Here is a 22,760-nt window from a genome sequence, read left to right as displayed (position 1 = left end):
GGATTTAAAATATCTTGAATTGTTCTTTTTACTAGTCAAAATGTAAATACAGATATATTAAATTCCCATTCCGGATAGTCAAAATGTAGCTGTGACTAGTCAAAACTAATTTTTAGATATCCAGAATGTAATTGCAGATGAACAGAGCCAATTTTATGTTAAAACGGCCTGCCATGTGACTGAGTTTCGTCACTTCCGTTAGAGTCAACGTTTGCACGTGTTTGTACTGTTTGCCAGCGTGTGTTTACACGTTTGGTAACTCAATGCTAACATATAACATTTATTTTGGCGTCCCAATCTGAGTTACGCTGCCGTGATGCCCAAAGTAAAGAAATCCAAAGGAGGAGGAGAGAAGGGCGGCGGAGGAGCGGTGGCGCTGGCCGACCAGATTTTGCAAGCGGACACGGTCCGAGCCCGAGGCCGGGTGAAGGGGCGAGACGCCCGGTCAGAGGACGAGGATCAGTACGTAGACGAGCGTTTGTCGAGGAAGATCTTACAGCAGGCCCGGATTCAACAGGAAGAGCTGCAGACGGAATATGGGCTGGCCCCGGAGAAGAAGAAGGAACCAGTTACTGTTCTTGGTATTGTTGGAGAGGTCTATGCTTTATTTTACCAGGTGTTGAAATAACTTAATGGCTTATTTAAAATGACATAACAAAAAAGAAGAACGTTAGCTTGAAAGGTTTGTTAGAGAACATTATGCCCCTTTTCCACTGCCCCGCTTAATGCGGCGCGGCTCCACGCCACTCGGCTTTGCTATACTGGGTTCGGTACCTGTTGTGTTTCCACTGACCCACTGAATGGGTGGAGCTATGGAGGCTGAGATTAGTGTAGTGTGCTGTGTATGGGGTAAGATAAATGTCAAGAAAAACGTATGCATAGGTGTCTAAATTTGTAAATGTCAGTAAATAAACATAAATACATTTAAGACTTGTATTTGTGCCTTGTTATCAACGTATACATACATGTGAGAATACAAGTTTAATAGTTCCGAATACAAGTTACAACTTTGTTACAATACAAGTACAAATCACAAATTTACAAGTACAAATCTGAAACCCGTGATAAAGCTGTTACACTCCTTACCAGTTGGTGGTGGTAATGCACCTGCAAAATGTTCACCAAGCCCCATTAAACAAGAAGTAGAATAGGAAGCAGGTCTTTTGTCGCTCCTGACACGGGGAATAAAATAAAATAAATAAACCTGGTCTTGTGGGTTTCACTGTGTTTATTCCTTTCATCATGGATAGTACTTCCTGTGAATTTAGAAACTTTTGCTCTTAAAGTTACGGGGGGAACAGAAAATTTCAGATGGCTGAGGAATGAACAACCCAAAATATAAGCTGATTGGTTAATCCCTGTCCCATGGGGTGAAAAAGCATCACAGGGTGTGAGCATCAGGCTGACATATTCTGTTCCCCTGTGATGTTCCTAAAACATTTTTTTTCTCTTTTTAAAAGAGTGGAAATATGTTCTCATGTCACATGGACAGTATGTTAGATAGAGGAATATGAAAGTACCTGAATAATACATCTGCTAGAACTGATTATTTTTGAAAAAACAGTAACGGACATTAAGGATCAAAACTTAGGATCTAGAAATATCTTTCATTAATCCAGTAATGTTATATTTTACATTAGAACACAATCTACCAGAATAATTAGCTTGCACTCTCATTTTTTCAGGAAGCCTTATTTTTCCTGTTCAGCAGAGTGAGCTTCCATGCTTTAATATCCGTAATAAACGATTCTAATTAACTCCGATGTGTTGAACAACAGTGATTGGTGGCTGACTGATATCCGTCAGGTTAAAGTGAATATGACACGAGTTGGAAAAAATATTGATTCTTTCTGCAATTAAATAGAAAAACAAAAAAATTAAAGGCACGGGGAAGAGATATCCGCAGGGGAACAGCATAAGACTCGTATAGAAAGATCTTGTCTATAACAAGACCTTCCTCTTCATGTTGTTGAATGGGTGTTGGCGAACAACTTTCAGGTGCATTACCGCCACCAGCTGGTAAGGAGTGTAACAGCTTTATCAGGTGTTTTAGATTCATACTTGTAAATTTCTGATTTGTACTTGTATTGTTTCAAAGTTGTAACTTTGTAAATTGTATTCCTTACTTCTAAACTTGTATTCTCACAGATGAAACATCTGATGTCACATGTATGTATACATTGATAACAAGGCACACATACAAATGTTAAATTTATTCATGTTTTTTTTATTTACATTTACAAATTTAGACCTCTACGCATACATCTTTATTGACAGTTATCTTACCCAATAGATTTGCTGCCAATACTTTTACTGTGTGACATTATCACATTAAAGTAATCTGCTTGAAACAATAAAAAGTACTTCAATAGAAATAAAAAATTCAAAGTTAATACTAATAATGTTTGTATTAATGTATAGGCAAGAATGTCTTATACATGTTTTTTATGTCTAAAATGATCCACTGGGATAATTATCTGGACCACAGCCCAGTCACATTTTATAAAATAAGGCTCAGGGGTTCTGATGTGAGGGGAGTGGCAGGAGAAGCAGAGAGGAGAGACGCTGCTGTCTGGGCTGGTGAAGCTCCAAAGTTTGCCTGAAGAAGTTACAATGTTGGGCTTTAGGGGGAAGTTTTTGTCCACAGCCATGACGATAACGAGGACAAGGACTTGAAAGCGTGTTTATACTAGCGGTGAAGTTAGCTTTAGGATGGATATTAGATATCCGTGCTCCGCGGATACCGCAGGATCTTTTCCCCGTTTGATCAGATGAAGGCAGTTTAAAAAAAAATTAAATAAAGTTTAATTTAAGTGTGATTACGGGCAGCTGCTCTCTGCCCGCTCTAGCCATTGTGGTCCTTAGTATGTCCACAATGAGTCCTGCTTATGTAGTATTATTGTAGTTGCTATTTATTAACATTTCCCTGTTGTACCCCAGCGAAAACCTTTATACATGGTTTAACTTTTGACTTCACCAAATCCACCAGTAAAATCACAATGCAGATATTATTTGAAAGACATCAAATTCTCACATTAATATGGTAAACATTTACATGGTATCATGACTACGATATTATATTTTTGAGTTCAGAGGTAGCAAACACTACGCAGGTGTTAATGAGCCACACCAGCATACAGCTGTTTCAGTTCCTAAGCTAAAGCTAACGGAAAGCAGGCAATCTCAGCAGTAAAGTAGCATTAAAGTCTCTGCCTTACCGGCTGCCTCTCTGCTTGTTTGTAGATGTATCCAGCTCTGCACAGGCTTGTCACATGAACAGGTTACTGTTTAAAGTGACACTAGACTCGTACTTGCTTCTGCTTTACCTTGTCTGCTGCTTATGATAATGCTGTCATTGTCCGTCCCCTTTATGGTCTGTGTAATACAAGCACCCTGTCGTTCAGTCCTGTTCTGTTCTGGTTATCTGTAATTTACAGCAACTGCATTACTTTTCTTCTTTTACTGACTTTGCAGGTAGCATAGGAGCCTTCGGGCCTAAATGACAAATGTTTTATGTGGCGTGGGACTAATATTGCACATTGCTTCCAACACACTATCCCTACAGCCAAACATAGTGCCAGTATCATGCTGGAGGGGATGTTTTTCTTTTGCCAGAACAGGGAAGCTCGTCACAGTTAATGTGGAAATGCATAGAGCCTGGGGAGGATCTAGAAAAATATTTAGGGGGGCAAGGGTTTGCTGCAACAAGGAACTAAACTTTGGTTTTATTATTCATTCAAAACACAAACTCTGCATTTACATACATATGCCTACATGTACAGTACAGACCAAAAGTTTGGACACACCTTCTCATTCAAAGAGTTTTCTTTATTTTCATGACTGAATATTGTAGCTTCACACTGAAGGCATCAAAACTATGAATTAACACATGTGTAATTATATACTGAACAAAAAAGTGTGAAACAACTAAAAATATGTCTTATATTCTAGGTTCTTCAAAGTAGCCACCTTTTGCTTTGATTACTGCTCCACACACTCTTGGCATTCTGTTGATGAGCTTCAGGAGGTAGTCACCTGAAATGGTTTTCACTTCACAGGTGTGCCCTGTCAGGTTTAATAAGTGGGATTTCAAGCCTTATAAATGGGGTTGGGACCATCAATTGTGTTGTGCAGGAGGTGGATACAGTACACAGCTGATAGTCCTACTGAATAGACTGTTAGAATTTGTATTATGGCAAGAAAAAAGCAGCTAAGCAAAGAAAAACAAGTGGCCATCATTACTTTAAGAAATGAAGGTCAGTCAGTCCGAACAATTGGGAAAACTTTGAAAGTGTCCCCAAGTCCAGTCGCAAAAACTATCAAGCGCTACCAAGAAACTGGCTCACATGAGGACCGCTCCAGGAAAGGAAGACCAAGAGTCACCTCTGCTGCGGACGATAAGTTCATCCGAGTCACCAGCCTCAGAAATCGCAGGTTAACAGCAGCTCAGATTAGAGAACAGGTCAATGCCACACAGAGTTCTAGCAGCAGACACATCTCTAGATCAACTGTTAAGAGGAGACTGTGTGAATCAGGCCTTCATGGTAAAATAGCTGCTAGGAAACCACTGCTGAGGACAGGCAACATGCAGAAGAGACTTGTTTGGGCTAAAGAACACAAGGAATGGACATTAAACCAGTGGAAATCTGTGCTTTGGTCTGATGAGTCCAAGTTTGAGATGTTTGGTTCCAACCACCGTGTCTTTGTGCGGCGCAGAAGAGGTGAACGGATGGACTCTACATGCCCGGTTCCCACTGTGAAGCATGGAGGAGGAGGTGTGATGGTGTGGGAGTGCTTTTCTGGTGACACTGTTGGGGGTTTATTCAAAATTGAAGACATACTGAACCAGCATGGCTACCACAGCATCCTGCAGCGACATGCTATTCCATCCGGTTTGCGTTTAGTTGGACCATCATTTATTTTTCAACAGGACAATGATCCCAAACACACCTCCAGGCTGTGTAAGGGCTATTTGACCAAGAAGGAGAGTGATGGGGTGCTGCTCCAGATGACCTGGCCTCCACAGTCACTGGATCTGAACCCAATCAAGATGGTTTGGGGTGAACTGGACCGCAGAGTGAAGGCAAAAGGGCCAACAAGTGATAAGCATCTCTGGGAACTCCTTCAAGACTGTTGGAAAATCATTTCAGGTGACTACGTCTTGAAGCTCATCAACAGAATACCAAGAGTGTGCGGAGCAGTAATCAAACCAAAAGGTGGCTACTTTGAAGAACCTAGAATATAAGACATATTTTCAGTTGTTTCACATTTTTTTGTTCAGTATATAATTCCACATGTGTTAATTCATAGATTTGATGCCTTCAGTGTGAAGCTACAATATTCATAGTAATGAAAATAAAAACAACTCTTTGAATGAGAAGGTGTGTCCAAACGTTTTATCTGTACTGTATATAAATATGTCTTTATGCGCCTGAGAGTTGAAGAACGTAGTTCACAGGATGGACTGCTCACTGGCAAGACAACAGCCATTTTACACAACCTGAACAATTCATGAAAAACATCCTGGTACCTTGCATAATATTCCAATTTGTGTTAGAAAATCTTCTTCCTAGTTCTCCAATCGTGTTATCCAGAACTAGATAGTACACAAAGACACAAAATGTGTGTTTGCCATCTGGAACAGCATGCTGTCCCAAGGAGAGGCATTGACATTTTACTGAAGAACCTCTGTTTCCAATGTTGACCTCTTTGGTTTTGCTGGGTTGTATCAATGTTACTTTGTTGACATAACTTGAGTGATTCCCTCCACATTTCTTCAAAGGTCTCATGACTACGATACTGAACCAATATCTTTTTAAGTGACTCAATAAGTTCAACAACCTTAGAATAGTCCACAGTTTTGGACTGGGGCATGTCTGATAAATATTTTTAGTCACTTGGGAGTTTTCGGAACAGGACATCCTGCAAATTTTTGATCAGTCTGAGTCAAAATCCATCTTGCTTCAACAGCCCTTTGTGGATGGTTCTCAGATGCAATGTCTTCAAGCAACTGTACTATTGCAGGCAACCTGTCCACATTATGTGCCTTACAAGCCCAATGTGTATCACTAAGCTGTTAAAGCTCCCTTGGTGCACCCTGAAACATCTCCCGCTTTACTTTCCGCTTTCTGTTATGTACATAAGAGCCAGATATGAATACATACACTCACCAGCCACTTTATTAGGTACACCTCTCCAACTGCTGGTTAGAGCAAATTTCTGATCAACCAATCACATGGCAGCAACTCAGTGCATTTAGCCATATAGACATGGTCAAGACGATCTGCTGCAGTTCAAACCGAGCATCAAAATGGGGAAGAAAGTTGATTTAAGTGACTTTGAACATAGCATGGTTGTTGGTGCTAGATGGGCTGGTTTGAGCATTTGAGAAACTGCTGATCTACTGGGATTTTCACTCACTACCACCTCTAGGGTTTACAGAGAATGGTCTGAAAAAGAGAAAATATCCAGTGAGCAGCAGTTCTGTGGGCACAAATGCCTTGTTGATGCCAGAGGTCAGAGGAGAATGGCCAGACTGGTCCGAGCTGATAGAAAGGCAACAGTAACTCAAATAACCACTCGTTACAACCAAAGCATGCAGAAGAGCATCTCTGAACGTACAACACGTCAAACCTTGAGTCAGATGGGCTACAGCAGCAGAAGACCACACCGGGTGCCACTCCTGTCAGCTAAGATCAGGAAACTGAGGCTACAATTCACACAGGCTCACCAAAATTGGACAATAGAAGAAGATTGGAAAAACGTTGCCTGGTTTGATGAGTCGCGATTTCTGCTGCAACATTCAGATGGTAGGGTCAGAATTTGTTGTCAACAACATGAAAGCATGGATCCATCCTGCCTTGTATCAACGGTTCAGGCTGGTGGTGGTTGTGTAATGGTGTGGGGGATATTTTCTTGGCACACTTTGGGCCCCTTAGTAGCAATTGAGCATCGTGTCAACGCCACACCCTATCTGAGTATTGTTGCTGACCATGTTCATCCCTTTATGACCACAGTGTACCCATCTTCTGATGGTTACTTCTAGCAGGGTGTTAACTCAAAACAAGGATGCATTTTAAGTGCATTTCACTAAATTCTTAAGATTTATAAAGCAACAAAATTATTATAGATTGATTAAAAGTTAGATTACTGACTCCCAACCAGCCTTTAACCTGAATATTCCAAGTCAGATTTAAAACTTGCATTACCCTTAACCGTTTTTCTTTTTACACACTGAGAACGTGTTTGTCTTGACTATATCATTCTGTACTTTTATCACAAAATATTTTCTGCATCATATAACCTTATGTTGTATCAAAGCAGGTTACCCTGCCAAATTTACCAGGTCGTTCACACTAAATGAGTAACTAATGTAACCAGCGTACATCAACTATACCCAGAAATAGTTATACATTTTTAGAGTCAAAATAAAAGCCAACAGCAGAGAATATGATCATAAGAAGAATCTTCTACACTTTAGCCGGTGTGTTCCATGACAGAAATTATTGTTAGAGAGTTAAGGTTAATAAGATTAACTACAAGTCCTGATAACTGCCAGTATTTACAAAATAAAATACATCATCATTTTCACACACACAGGAATAGAAAATACAACTTGTCTGCATTTGCAATAAAAAACATGAGTCAAATAGAAGTCATCAGGAGCCATTATAGCAAATATTATAACTACATCTATGAGATGTATTTAAATTTTTTTATTTCCTCTAATCTAAGAGCTAAATTGTAAACATTCTCCGGGCGCCTGGTGGCGGCCATTGAAGACATGGTGAGTAAACGTATGCCACTCATTGGCCTGCTCTGTTTAGATAAAATTGAGCCAACGTTTCAACTTCTTCATCTGAGGTTTAGAAAGCAAATACACTCGTTTTGTTTGTTACCTGGATGGTTAGCCGCCCGGTCAGCAGGGCAGGGTTCTGTGATGGCGGAAGAGAGTAGAGAAAGTTAAGCTGCACCAGCGAGTATCCACCTGTCTGCTCTGCTGTCCCGCTGAGAGGCGGGGCAAGTTACCTGTGTGGGTGTGCCACCATATGCCACCCAGGTAGATCCGCCTCTAGATGGAGCTGAAAACGGGAAGGAAACCACCTTCCAGGAAGGCCACAACCATGAATGCACCAATGAGCTACAATAGAATTATGTACATTAATGATATATTCATGTTTCTGATTGGCCCAGTCAAATTCCAGACCTAAAACCAATTCAAAATCTGTGGCAAGATTTGAAAATTAATGTTCACAGAAGCTCTTCATCCAATCTGTCTGATCTTGAGCTATTTTCTATAGAAGAATGGACAAAAAGATTTAGTCTCTAGATGTGTAAAGCTGGTCGAGGCATACCGCGAAAAGCTTTAATTTATGCAGAAAAGTGATTTCATCCATACATTTACTCATTTATTTTAATTAAAAAAACTAAAGCATGTAATGTTATCCTTTAAAATGACATCAATTCTTTACTTTATGTTGGTGCATCACATAAAATCTGAATAAAGCACTCTGCAGTTCATAGTTTTAACATAAAAAAAAGAAGAAAAAAAAGGTTTACGGTATGAAAGCTGTATTTTTTAATTATTTTTTTAAGATTTTGTACACATGAATAAAGATGCTCTGAATTGGTGTTTTATGTCTGATTATTCAGTATAGATTTGACAGATCTAAGCATTTTGGATTTTGAAGTAGAGCTGATCTAATCTCAAGCTGCCAAATCGAAACTCATCTTCTGCATTGTGTTGTTTTATGATTTGTTTGGCATCCTGATAATAAAACTCAACTAGTTAAATACTTTGTACTCTAATGTCCAGATTGTTGTTATAATTGCTTAAATGTCTAGTAATGTGAGTCTGGGAAAGTACGGAATATTTAAGTGGAAATTAGCAAGGACTCTGATTGCACTGTGACTACCTAATGTTATGTCTTTACCATGTAATTCCATTAAAGGCCCTGACTCTCAGGATGCAGACTCAGATGAGGAGTGGCCAGCACTGGGAGAAGCAGGTGTTGGTGATGCTGACGCAGTGTGTGATGCTGAAGTTGTTGTGGACCCCAGCGACGAGAAGGCCATTGAGCTGTTCATGAACAAGAACGTGCCAGTGAGGTGAGAAGTAACCAGATCTCATTTTGAACCCAACTGTGGGGATTAGTGTAGATGAAACTTGAAGTTAAGTTTGTCTTCCAGTTCTAAGCTGGTTTCGTTTTGGTGGTGGTTGTAGGAGGACCTTGGCGGACATCATCATGGAAAAGATCACAGAAAAGCAGACTGAGGTTGGAACAGTGATGTCTGAGGTGTCAGGGCACCCGATGCCACAGCTGGACCCGAGAATAATAGAAGTGTACAAAGGTGTAAGTAAGGTGAGTTGTCTGATATATGGATGAGTGGTTGTACTCACTGGTCAGTGATCTCCAACTGCGTTCTTCTAGGGCCAATGGGTTAGGGCAGGGGTGTCCAAAGTGTGGCCCGGGGGCCATTTGCAACCCGTGGACTGATTTTGTGCGGCCCCCTGACTGCATTGTAAGAATGATACAAATTTGGCCCGTCAGCACCAGGGTGGCTACAGATGGAGATTTTCAATTTTTAATTGGGGCAAAATTAATACCGACAAATTCGAATCTTTTTGCAAAGGGAAACATTATGTATGACACAAAGTAGTCGTCTTTTAACACCCAAGCTTTTTGTATTCTTTTTAATTTCATGGTCAATAAGACCACATCTATCCAGTGACTTTTACTCAAAAGCAGACTTTAGTTCACCCAAACCTTTTTTTATTTAATTCATTGAACTTTGCTAAATACACCAAGCATCTTTAAAGAAAATGACCCAAGTCTGGTTCTTATTGCTTCTATTTTTTTCAGTTGAGCCTAAAATAATTTGCAAACGGGACAACACAACAATCCTGTCTTGGTGTTGCCTCTCTTGGGTAACTTCACAACACGTGTCCCTTCACCTTCCCATTGGTTCTAACATCTGGCACCTGTAACATCTGCTCGCCCAGTGCTGCAGTATATAATTGAGTGCGCACTAAATTACAATGGAATAAATATCTGCAGGATCCTTAACATTTATTTAGAAATGCGAATTAAATGTGGCTCTGGAAACAACTTTCTTTTCTTCTCTGTCAGGTTTTGTCAAGGTACCGGAGCGGTAAACTGCCGAAGGCTTTTAAAATAATACCAGCGCTCTCAAATTGGGAGCAGGTTCTGTATTTGACCGAGCCTGAATCCTGGACTGCAGCTGCCATGTACCAAGCCACTAGGTGAATTATCAGTTATTTCATCATTTTTCATCATTAAGTTGATTGTTATGGAGGTCTCTGAGGTACTCATCAGTTGGTTTAACATGGCGAAATTAAAATAAACATGTTGCAGAATCTTCTCCTCCAATCTCAAAGAGCGAATGGCCCAGAGATTTTACAACCTGGTGCTGCTGCCTAGAGTGCGGGACGACATTGCGGAGTACAAGCGACTCAACTTTCACCTCTACAGTGCCCTGAAGAAGGCCCTGTTCAAACCAGGAGCATGGTTTAAAGGTGGGGCACAAACTTAACTTAGCTATTGATTGAATTTACCATACATTTATGAAGTTATCACAGCATAATGAACACTGCATGTCTTGTTGGCCTGAGGTAAATCCGAACTGCATGTGACTGCACAGGTACAGTAGAAAGATTTAGGAGATAGAAGAGTGGTGGTGTACTGCTCCTCGCTGCAGTGTTGATGAATGCAGAGAGCTGACATGGTGGACTCAGGGGGTACCCTTAACATTGCGCCTCTCTAAGGTAGAACAAGGCAGAGCTGTGGACGTATAAAGATTAATTTGGGTGCTTGGGTTGAGGGGGTGTGAAACAGGAAGAAGCTGTGCAGAAAAGCAACGTCCTTCACCTGTGGTCATTAGATATGGATCGTGACCAGGATTAGGGGTGGGAATCTTTAGGCAGCTCCTGATTTGATTTAGAAGACTAATGATGCACTTATGAATTGATTTTTGTCGCAACTCGGCGCCATAGCACACACTATCTATCAAAGGTGGCCCATGCTGACCCCCTGTCCACTGCCAATTATACAAAAACAATAGAAGAAGGTGGCCTGAACTGATTATTCGTGTTTTCTTTCGCATCGTGTTGACGGCACAGTGAGCACGACACTTATCTTGGGGTAAATGTGAGACCAGGATGCACTATGGGAAGGTGGGTAAGCTGGTGAGGGCAGTTTGATGCTTTAGGCAATGTTCTCCTGAGAACCCTTGAGTCCTCCCACCTTTATGGCTGTTACTTTGACACATAGCCCCTACCTAAGCATTGTTGCAGACCATGTTCACCATTTCCTGGAACAATGGTAGTCCCTGTTGGCGTGGCATCTTCAGCAGAACATTGCTCCCTGTCAAAAAGCTAACATGGCTCACTAATGGTTTGAGGAACACAAGTTTGAGGCGTTGACTTGTCCTACAAGGTCCCTGTATTTCAATACAATCATTTAATTCCATTCTTTAGATCTTTTTTAAATCATATTTAAATACCTCTAATTTCCTCAAGCTTTCAATGTAACAAACCATCTTGGACATCAGGTGTTGTGCTGCTGCACTTGTCAGAAACCAAGATGCAGGATCACTGGTCTGGATGTATTTCATCAGTAAACTGTACAAGCGGGATGTTCTCAGCATGGACAATACTGACCAAGGTGAAGAACGGACTGTTGCTTATTTACACCAGGACAAAAATCTAAACTGCTTCTAAAACAGCCAGTGAAGGACACACAGACACACTGAAGCTCCTGGGCAGTTTATATTCGGTATCCATCAGTGCCTTTATTTGCATGTTCCCACTTTTGCATATACCTACCAGGCAGGTAAATGGCAAACCTCGTGTGGGTCTCCATTTCATGTCCTCGCAGGCCGGACCAATTTTTATGGCTTTTTGCAGAAAAAAAAGTGGGTGAATTAAATGAATGAAAGGATTTGACAGCCTGTCACAGAGCAGAAATATCAGGCTCCCTGGGATCTGACACATTTCTAATTTTAGTGCTAGATTTATGCATTTTATTCTGGCTGACACTGAGAGAGGATTTGCAGCTGCCTGTTGAGTAAACACTACCACTGCTTGTTGCTGCATAACGTGTCACAGTCCACCTAAACTGGGTCACATCAGCTTTCTTATGTTTGTAAGTGACTGTAGAAGAGCTGATCTTCTTTTAATCCTGTTGGTTCTGCTGTCAACAAGTTGCTCCAGTTTGAAAGGACTATTATTAATAAAAAACCATACTAAATAAATAATGAAGGGAGAATAAAAAACTATAAATAAAACAACAACCAGTGTGAGTCACTACCACTAGGTGGCAGTATTGCTCTCAAATAAATACTACCTGGTGCTGTTTGATGTGCACATAAAGTCACTCTGTCATTGTTAAGGTAAATTTAGCAGAAAGTTAAATATTTGCCCTCACAGGAATCAGTCATTTTATGTTTTGCCATGGGATAAATGCATTAGTGCTTTGGTATGATGATAGCTTTGATAATCAATAAAGAAGTTTTGAATTAATGGCTAAAATCCTGTCAAACAATAGCTACAGTTACCTTCACAAGTGTGACTTTTTACTTGGTTTTTCTGCATCAGAACAGCTACTAACTAATATAGTAATTGAAGCATATTTATCACCCTGTTTGTCAACAGATTATCAGTCAAGTCCTGAAAGGTGATAGAAAGAACCCAGGTGGACATAACACTTTATTATCACACATGGATCCAAACTTCAACTTTCAGCAGTTTAGAGAAAAATTTCTCAACCCTGGTCCTGAAGGCCCACAGTTCTTCATGTTTTAGATGTCTCTGCTCCAGCACATCTGATTCAAATGATTGCTTTACCGCAACAGCAGGACATCAAGGGCTACAGGAGTTTCTTAATAACCTCTTCATTTCAGTGAGGGATGTGACAGCAGGGAGACACTCAAAAAACAAGATCAGGACCTTGAGGTTTAGTAGACACTATGGATTTGTTCAGCCTTTTTTTTAAGATTGAGTGGTCTGAACATCTCCTTCAGGAGTATCTTGCTCATGGTGAAAGAATCTCATCCTCTGATGATTTTTGTAGCATTGCTCCCCAAAAATTAGGGAACAATTTTTATGGTAGATTTTTTTTATTCTGAAGAGAACCAAACCCCAGGAAAAATGTATTATTAAAAAAAAAATGTATAAAATTTGGATGAAACTGGGTGAAATGAGCCTTCATCCAGCAGCAAAATAGGACTTGATACCAGCAGGACAAAACGTCAGCTGCTTTATCTAGGATTACAACCTGGAGACCGACTCGACAACCTTTCTGGACCTTAACGTCCTCCTTCTTTAGGCAGTTCTTTGTGACCTTTGCAGTATGTTTTGGGTTGTTGTCTCGCTGGGAGACCAGTGTTCTGGCTGAAGGATGAAGGTTATTGCATGGCCCTGTCAGGTGGCCCCTCAATGCAGAGGAGGCCTGTGGCTCCTATCCATAACCCTTAAACTTGTCCACATTATGTCTTGGTAATACCACAAACATCTGTGTATTTTACTAGGATTTTATATGATAGACACAAACAAAGTAGTGCATCATTATGAGGGAAAATGACACAAATAAATGTTTGTCTAAACGTTCATAAGAATAAAAACATTCTAAAAGGGTGGATGGTATTTGTATAGAGCTTCAATGATTTCATAATTTCAAGTCTCTCAACGGATTTAATTTAGTTCTGGACTTTGACTAGGCCATTATAACACACAAATAAGCTTTGATTTAAGGCATTTGTAGCTATTGTACCTCTGGCGTTATGTTTACGGTCTTTGTGAATCTCCACCCCTCTCAAGTCTTTTGCAGCCCCTGACAGGATCTACTTCCTTGTCCCTGCTGAAAGAAAGAATCCCCACACCATTATGTTGCTGTCCTCAACTTTTCCTGTAGGGATGATGTCTTCAGGGTAGACATCATCAAACAATAATCCAAGCATTCATATTTAATGCTTGGATTATTGTTTGGAACCTGACCCTGATTTAAACATTGTCTCTGACCCGTCTGCTGTGTTCCTTGGTCCTAATGAGACTGTTTGTTCACTAATGTTCCCTAACAGAAATTTTATGTGTAAATATTTTTGCAAGGCAGTGTTTCTGTAAATTTTGTGTTTTTGCTCCAGCTGCTGTGCATTGGATTACTTTAAGTTGTTTTCTATTTCTCGCTGGAGTACTGATCCAACACTTTGTGCCTTTATCGCAACACAGGTATACTCATTCCGTTATGTGAATCTGGGACCTGTACCCTCAGGGAAGCCATCATTATTGGAAGCATACTAACCAAATGCTCAATCCCTGTGCTGCACTCCAGGTAAGGCGTCTTCCTCAGGCCCAGACACCGGTACAAACAGGTTACCTCTTCACCGTTTTACTTTGTGGTCGCTGCGAGTCAAAGCCAGTTCAGTGTTACATAACTGCTCCAACTGTCTTGTCTTTCAGCGCAGCAATGCTAAAATTGGCAGAGATGGAGTACAACGGTGCCAACAGCATTTTTCTGCGTCTCTTGCTGGACAAGAAGTACGCCCTGCCTTTCCGTGTCCTAGATGCCTTGGTGGCCCACTTCCTCTCCTTCCGCAGTGAAAAACGTGTTCTTCCTGTGCTGTGGCATCAGAGCCTTCTCACCCTGGCCCAGCGCTACAAGGCCGACCTGGGCTCTGAGCAGAAGGAAGCTCTGCTGGAGCTGCTCAAGATCCAAACGCACCCTCAGATTTCAGCAGAGATTCGCAGAGAGCTGCAGAACTCAGAATCAAGAGATGTTGAAGTTGGGCTGCCGGTTATAGTCGAGATGGACTGATTCAGTCTGGTGTGGTGCATCTCACTGCTTTTCATGCTGGCTCAGCTTTAAAAGACTTTGGTTACTGTCACAGTGGAAATGTAAAAATAACAAGACCTTTGTGTAATCTGGTGGTTGTAACTCTGGTCATGCTCCATCTTGTTTGCACAGAAACATGCTCATTAGTGGTGATGTAAGATGGTTTTCAAAAACACAAGTCTGAGCTTGGGAATAACTGTTTTTTTGTGAGTTTGATTCTGAGTTGGATGAAATGGCAACATGGATAAAAAAATCTAATGAATGCTATGGATAATGGTTGCTGATTTTTCATTATTGGTTGGGCCTTTTAGCCAGCGACAAAAACTCAACTCAAGTGATCACTTCAAGAATCAAGTGATAACTTGAAGACAACGTTGAGTTGTCTTCAAGTTATCACTTGATTCACTATTAAAGTAATAGTTGATTAGAATTTAGAATTTTAAAAAATCTATTTATTTCAGTCACTGCAGCTGAGATTGGTTATCAGTAAACCTTTGGAACATCTAACATATTGCTTTTGTCAGTTTGTCACAATAAAGAGAAAATACAAACTTCTTAAACTTGTAAATTACTGAATAATGTCGAACGGAGCCTGTCATAATGATCACTGTTAAACACTGTCGGGTTGCATTGAAATAGACTAAAACAAATATTCTTCCTAATACTTATTTCAGTCAATTATTTTTATCCCTAAATGCTTTTTTTCACCCGTTTTCATAATCACTTTTTTCATTAGGAAAGACATAAACCTGCACAAATCCAAAAGGAAATGTGGACTTGGACTTTATTACAGGGTGCTAATATTTGTTCCTTAAATTACTTATCACAGTCCAGAGAGGATATCCTTGTACTTGGCTGGCAGTGGAGCTGGATTTGGTCTGGGACATTTTCTTTGTTTTCCTACTGTGTCCTTTTCTTCCTCCACCCTTTGATAAACATTGTTAATCCACTGATCCAACACTCCCTAAATCGTGGCCTAAGGTCAGGAAACATTTCAGTCTACAGTTTCTCTTTGTATCCCCATCTTATCCAGCCACTTGGTCACACTTTCCACCTATATGGGCATTTCTCACGTTTGGTGTAGAGTTGGAAAGGAAAGTATATTGTGAATTTATAGATTTCTTTGGTTTTTGCCTTTTTTCCACGGTGAAACATCTCGCTTTGAAATTTTAACACTTGACAGCAAAAACCTGATTAAAGACAAAAAAACAGTTTTCAAATTATTTAATTTATTCAGGGATACATAGCTATCTAAACAAACCTAGGCCCTGTGTGACTGAAGTAATTATATTCCAAACCTAATAACTGGTTGTGCAGCCCTTGGCCTCAACAGCCACCATCATGCGATTCCAATACCTGTCATTTTGAGCCATTCATATGGGGCAATTGTTGGTGTGTTTTGGATCATTGTCCTGCTGCGTAACCCAAGTGTACCTGGGTTTAAGGTCAGAACTGATCATTGGCCATTGGCAGCAAGTAATTCAGGACCTGAAGCATCTAACCAGCCCAAAACCATGACACTACCACCACCATGTTTGACTAGGTATGATGTTTTTCTAAAATGCGCTTCATTTTACAGATGTAACAGGATGTGCATCTTCTGAAAAATTCCACTTTTCTCTCATCCATCCACAGAATAATTTTCTATCAGGATCATCAGGATGTTTTTTTAGTGAATATGAGCTCGGCTTTTGTGTTCTTTTTTTTAGCAGTAGTTTTTGCCCTGAAACTCTCCCAAATAAGCCCATTTTCCCCAGGTTCTTTCCTATTGTTGAATCACAAACACTGACCTTAACTGAGTCAAGTGGGTCCTACAACCTTAGATATTGTTCTGGGTTATTTTGTGACCTCCTGGATGAGTCCCTCTTGGTAGAGTAATTTTGGCAGGCCAGCCACTCCTAGTAGGGTTCTCCACAGTTTTCTCTATTTGTGGGTAATAGCTTTCACTGGAGTCCTATAGACTTTTGGAACACTTTTCAGACCGAAAAAAGTGAAAGACACTGATTCTGACCTATTCTTGAATTTCCATGGACCGGAGCAAAAAATGTGTTGCATATTGAAATTGTCTGGCTCGCTTCATGTTGTCAGACAGGTTCTGCTGTTGTTTCTGGCTAGGGTGTGGCTTGTGAAATAGAACACAAGTGTTAAAAAGAATGTGGTTAGTTAATGCATGATTTAACAATGAGGGCAAATACATTTTTACTTAGAGCCATGTTGGTTTGCATGGCTTTTTTCTCCTTTTGAGAACAGTTTTTTTTTTTTTATTTACGCAGGTTATCTTCTTCTGATATTAATATTTGTTTGATAATCTGAAACATTTATGTATGGTGAAAAAATATAATAAAATAAATATATAAAGGGGTAAATACGTTTTTACGGGACCATATACCTCTTATCGCCATGGTAACAGCACACTTAGCAAAGCAGCTAATGCTAGTTAGCTAACGTCGGATTTACGCTGGATGCTGCGTTTCTTCGTCAAAAGCGGTTAAGTTAGTATGGAGAGCTTTAAATATGACTCAGGGAGAAAATCTGTCCCTGAAGCAGCGCAGGATGTGGTCATAAGGGCGGGTAACGACCTCCATGTTATCGGCGACCTCAGAGTCCTGAACAACCTGCGGGCCCTGGAGGAGACCAGCCGGGTATCCCCCTCCTCCTTTGTGAAAGTCCAGAAGGACATCCAGCCGCACATGAGGAGGATACTCACAACGTGGATGTTCAGGGTATGTCAATTTTGTTTTATCTTTCGGAAAATACATCCATGAAGTAATTTGTTTGTAATGATAATTATAAAACTACTGTTTGATAGGTGTGTGAGGAGCAGCTGTGTGAGGAAGAGGTGTTTCCACAGGCGGTGCACTACCTGGACTCCTACCTGAGCCATTTTCCTATTGAGATGTCCAAGCTGCAGCTTTTAGGGGTGGTTTGCATGTCCCTGGCCTCCAAAATGAGAGAAACTGTCCCACTGACAGCTGGCAAACTTTCTATCTACACAGACAACTCCGTTTCAGTCTCAGATATCCTGGTAAATCTCTCATCTGTCACCACTTTGCTTCATATGTGGCAAACATATCTATTTTCCAAGATCTACAATTTTTTAACAAGTGTCAAAAATAAGTAACGATACTATATGCGAGGTATATGAAACTGTAACCCTTAGAACTGAAGTGTATTATATGTATTTTTTTTTTTTACACAAAGCCCCTTGCAAAAGTATTCACATTTTGAATGAATGAACAATTTAATCCACCTCTTGAGCAAGATTTTATATAGATGCATCTTTTTACCAGGCTCCAAAATAGATCTAAAAAAAGAATAATAAATGTGGATTAAACTGTGATTTAAAGTAAAAAGAGTCCAATTTTAAGCCACATTTATAAAAAGCTCCACAGACTAGTACCCAGAATGCTACCACTGTCAAACACAGGTAAAGCATACTGTAACTTGATGGAGTCTTTAAACCCTTCAAACGTTTGTCACATCTATTACAGCTAAAAACCTTTATGTATTTTATTTGAATTTTAAGGCATAGACAAACGCAAAGAAGAGCATAAATGTAAAGTGGAATGAAAAATTTTATTTTAAAAATACAAATGGTGTGTTCAGGATTATGTGTAGTGTTAGCTTTCTGATGCACAGCGTTGTGCGTGTTTTGCTTTTGTTCCTTCACCAGGGGACCTTCTTCCCTAGCTGTGTCCCTTACATGGCTCGTAAGCTGCAAAGTCTCATGACTTTCTTTCTGCTACTCTTGCCTAAAGGTCAGATTATCCCACTTAAGCTGTGCATATGAATGCAAGACTTTTTAGATTTATTTTAATTTTCTTCCTTCCTCTTCACAGTTATGCTTTACTTCGTGTTGGTCTATGAGATAAAAACCCTAACAAATGCACTGAAGTGTATGGTTGTAATGTGACAAAATGTGAAAAGGTTTAAAGGTAATGAATATCTTTGCAAGGCAATGTATATATGGCCAATATGACCCTTCCTTATCAGGGTTCCTCATATTTATGTATCTTATTTGTTCTCATTTGTATTTGTACAAAATTATCAATAAATATGAGGTAGTATCTTAGGCATATATATTAATTGTGCTTGCAATTAAATAGTAAGTGTAAAATTTACTCAGAGCTGGAATATAACAATCAGTCCAGAGAAACTGTTCAGTTACAATCAAAAAAACTTTCAATTGCAGATTAGCCTCTTAATTAGGCTTGATCAGCAATTTTGCCATATTCCTTTTTCAAAAGGCAAAGTATATTCTGCAAGCTGTGGATGGGAACTTCAGTCTAAAAACAAAGGATAGCTCGTTACATTAGAAACATGCTATTGATCAGGTTATTACACTTATTTGCTCACAGTTTATTGCTTTTGACCAAATTTCATGCCCAACAGGTTGCATCTTGTCAATGACAGCACAGCACTGTCCCAGGGCAGCATGTTTTCAGCCTGATCATTGTAGAAAAAATGCCATAAATTTGCCAAAATGAGCTTTTTATATTTAAACTTTAAAACCTGTCTAAAAAGAACCGAGGAATCCGACTAGGAAAAAAACCCTGTACAGAATACTACTTTGTATGTAATAAAGAACATTCTCAATGACATTTAAAGCTTCTCAACATGGATCATTAATGCTAACTTGTCATTGTTAAATATGAAGCACACAATGATACAACAAAAAATCAACAAAAACATTATCATCAGCTTGAAATATCAGTGAAGTCCATTTCTGTAAGATTTTGAAACCATTTTAGTCCATGCCAGACTCTAGATCTTTTCAGCAAATGTCCATAAAAGTAAAAATATTCAGGCATGCATGACTAAAGAGCTTTTGATTTCAACACTTCCCTGGAAGGACAGTGTTCTTCCTGAGTGTCAGCATGGGGTAAAGGGTACCAGTAACCCATGGCCTCATGTGTGTGAGTTTCCTGTAGTGGGATTTTAATGGTGGATTGCTTTAGAGGAATGTGTATGTTGCAGCAGTGGGAGGTGGCGGTGGTGTCCAGGTTAGACTGGTGTCTGGCCTCTGTGGTCCCCTCTGACTTCCTGGAGCCAATTCTTCATGCTCTCCCTTTCATCCGGGCCTCTCACCTCCAGCAGATCCGACGACATGTTCACTCCTACATCGCTCTGGCAGCAATGGGTAAGTTACATAACTTTGTTACCAACACATGAAATGGTTGGCTCAAGGAAAGTGGAACAAAAGTTGATTGATTCGAATAAAGAGGAACAAAAGTTGATTGATTTGCATGGTTACACATTTCATCTTTCATAAAAGGAATCTGTTTTATGTTTTGAGTGACTGAATAACTGATACCGTTTACATAATCAGACATTTTTGCACCTGGGCAACGAAACATCTTTACAAGCAGTTGAACAGTTGTTTGGAGCCATTACTATGGTCACGATGTGTAAGCACTTTGTTTTGGAGGCAGAGAGCTGAGTTTGTGTAATCCTGCATTGTTCCGGCGTGAAAGACCTGGGTCCAACTATTCAGCTGGCTCAGTTCCCACGAATCTCTGTGATGCTGCCAGAGGCAGCAGGTCACGGAGATACCTTCAGTTAGTTCTCTTTCAGACAGACTATAACGTTACAGCACAGACAATAAAAATAATTCCCGGATCTTAACATTTTATGCCATTCAAAAAGGTCTGACGCAAAGACAGAAAGGATTTGTCTCACGATTTCTGCTGCCTGCAGCTGTTAGGATATTAGGTGGTCAGGTTTTGGGAAAGGACTTCCTCTCCATTTCTCTTTCAGGGTGTGTCTCAGGGTTGCCATGTAGCCTTGATTATCTCAGAAATTCTCACAAGGATGAAAACTCTAGTAACCCACCCTCTTTTTGTGTCTTCAGACTGCAGGTTTTTAGCCTTCTTGCCCTCTACTCTTACATGTGCTTGCGTGAACACTGCCATTCATAGGCTAAAGATGGTGGAGTGCCCTGACTCATCAAATTCAATTATCAAGTTTTTGGCCAACCGCTTGGCTGCTGATCTGGTAAGGATAATATTTAACCAGAATTTGCTGCTATCACTTTGACTTTGCCCTGTCAACAGTGGTCACTATGTTTTTTTAGAATTTTCCCCCCAAACTTCCTTATCAGCATCAAGAAAAAAAATGCTGTGAAACAAAATTGCAGATTTCTTCTGTATTTGCTTTTTTGTCTCACTTAAATGTCTCAGCCCAATAACACAAAGATAATCTGAGTAAATCCAAGAAGCAGATTTCAATTGATTATTTCATTTGTTAAGGGGGTTAATGCTATTCAAACCAACATATGTGAAAATGTGATAAACCACATTGTTTGGAAAGCTGAGCTCCCTTTAACTAGACATAACAGATCTCAAAAAGCAGCAGTCAAGCCCAATCTAAGAAGCATAACCTATTAGTCTGTAAAGGGTAATAAAGCCATGCCTAAAGCTTTGGGACAGACAGAAACAGTGGGAGACATTGTCAATATGTAGAAGAAAAACATGGAGCAGTGGTGAACCTTCCTTGGAATGGCTGGCATACCAACATTACTACAAGAGTGCAATGACGGTTCATCCAGGATGTCACAAAAGAACCCAGAACAACATCTAAAACATTGCAGGACTCATGTACCTCAGTTAAGGTCAAAGTTTATGATTAAACAATAGGAAATGGCCTGGGCAAAAACGGCATCCATTGTAGAATTTCAAGGCCAAAATCCCTGCTGATGGACAAGAACATTAAAACCAGACTTTTAGAAAAATATTCTGTGGACCGATGAGTGGAACTATTAGAAAGGTGTGCATTCCATTACATCTTGTGTAAATCTAACGTAGCATTTAAAAAACCCCATCATACAAACAGTCAAACTTGGGGGTAATGGGATGGCCTGTGGCTAATTTGAGACTTCAGGAGCTGGACAAATTGGAGTAATTGATGCAACCAAGAATTCTGCTCTATACTAGAAAATCCTGAAGCAGCATGTCCAGCCATCATTTTGTGATCTTAATCTTAAATGAAATTGGACTATGCAGCGGGACATTGATTTGAGGAACACACATTAAGTCCACCTCTGAGTTCCTTAGAAAAACAATAGATATAGTGAAGTGGCCTAGTCAAATTCTGAACAAGTTCAGAGATGCTTTGGTATGACCTTAAACACATCATTCATGCTCTAAAATCCTCACCTCACTCTTCACTTTTGAAATAAATTACTGAAATGAATTAACTTTTTGATGATATTCTCTTTGATCTTGATGGACTGGTTAGGAATGTTTAAATAGCAGATTTCCATATGTTAAAGTATCCCATCATTTTAAATCAAGCTGTGCCCATGATGTTTTTTTAATTTGCCCTGAACAGAGTACTGTCCTCCGCTGCAGCGAGCTGCTGGGAAGCCTGTTGGAGCTCACTCTGCCCTCCTGTTTCCAAGATAGAGTTGGCAGGACAGACACACACAATTCAAGGATCAGCTACACCCCTGCGGACATCCAGGATGTTGTCCTGACACCAGTTGCACCATCTCAGGAAATTAAGCCCAAACATTCCTCCCTGCCGTGAACTATTCAGATGATCGAAACTGCAGCCAGAAGACCAAATTCGGGAAGCAGCAAAACTGAAAGGTGTCCAAATCCAAACTTCTAAAGTTTTATTCTCAATTTGATTAATTTTGAAAATTTATAGTGCGTAAAAAAAAAAAATCTGTTCTGGAAATTCTGATTGTGCTTGCTGAGCAATCATCCACTCTTGTGATACTAAGCTGCACTTCAAGCTTGACAGCAATGTTTGCCGACTTTCTACTGTAATGTTTGAGTTTCTTTGTGCCTCGTCTGTAGCTCCGATAAGTTTAAAGTGATGTTCCTGCATGTTTTCAACAGCTATGACCTGAATTGAGTCCAATTAAAAAACGAAACATTCATGTGGGTCACAAACAACAGTAGTTAG

General features: G+C 40.0%; 2 protein-coding genes across 2 annotated transcripts; both read left to right on the top strand.

Annotated features, from left to right (window-relative positions):
- The first annotated feature begins 185 nt into the window (after window positions 1-185).
- bysl (bystin-like) lies at window positions 186-15,404 on the top strand. Its single transcript, XM_047346750.1, has 7 exons — window positions 186-581; window positions 8,952-9,108; window positions 9,224-9,362; window positions 10,131-10,264; window positions 10,377-10,537; window positions 14,246-14,348; window positions 14,477-15,404. Exons 1-7 carry the CDS (start codon window positions 317-319, stop codon window positions 14,829-14,831), a joined length of 1,314 nt encoding a protein of 437 aa, XP_047202706.1. The 5' UTR covers window positions 186-316; the 3' UTR covers window positions 14,832-15,404.
- Window positions 15,405-17,239: 1,835 nt separating this feature from the next.
- On the top strand, window positions 17,240-22,752 carry ccnd3 (cyclin D3). Its single transcript, XM_047346751.1, has 5 exons — window positions 17,240-17,572; window positions 17,659-17,874; window positions 19,827-19,989; window positions 20,701-20,843; window positions 22,179-22,752. Exons 1-5 carry the CDS (start codon window positions 17,348-17,350, stop codon window positions 22,374-22,376), a joined length of 945 nt encoding a protein of 314 aa, XP_047202707.1. The 5' UTR covers window positions 17,240-17,347; the 3' UTR covers window positions 22,377-22,752.
- The last annotated feature ends 8 nt before the right edge of the window (window positions 22,753-22,760 follow it).

This window comes from Girardinichthys multiradiatus, chromosome 20 (assembly GCF_021462225.1).
Source record: "Girardinichthys multiradiatus isolate DD_20200921_A chromosome 20, DD_fGirMul_XY1, whole genome shotgun sequence".
Taxonomy (NCBI): Eukaryota; Metazoa; Chordata; class Actinopteri; order Cyprinodontiformes; family Goodeidae; genus Girardinichthys; species Girardinichthys multiradiatus.
Note: the sequence above shows the minus strand (reverse complement) of the source record. Positions and strands in the feature narration are given on the sequence as shown.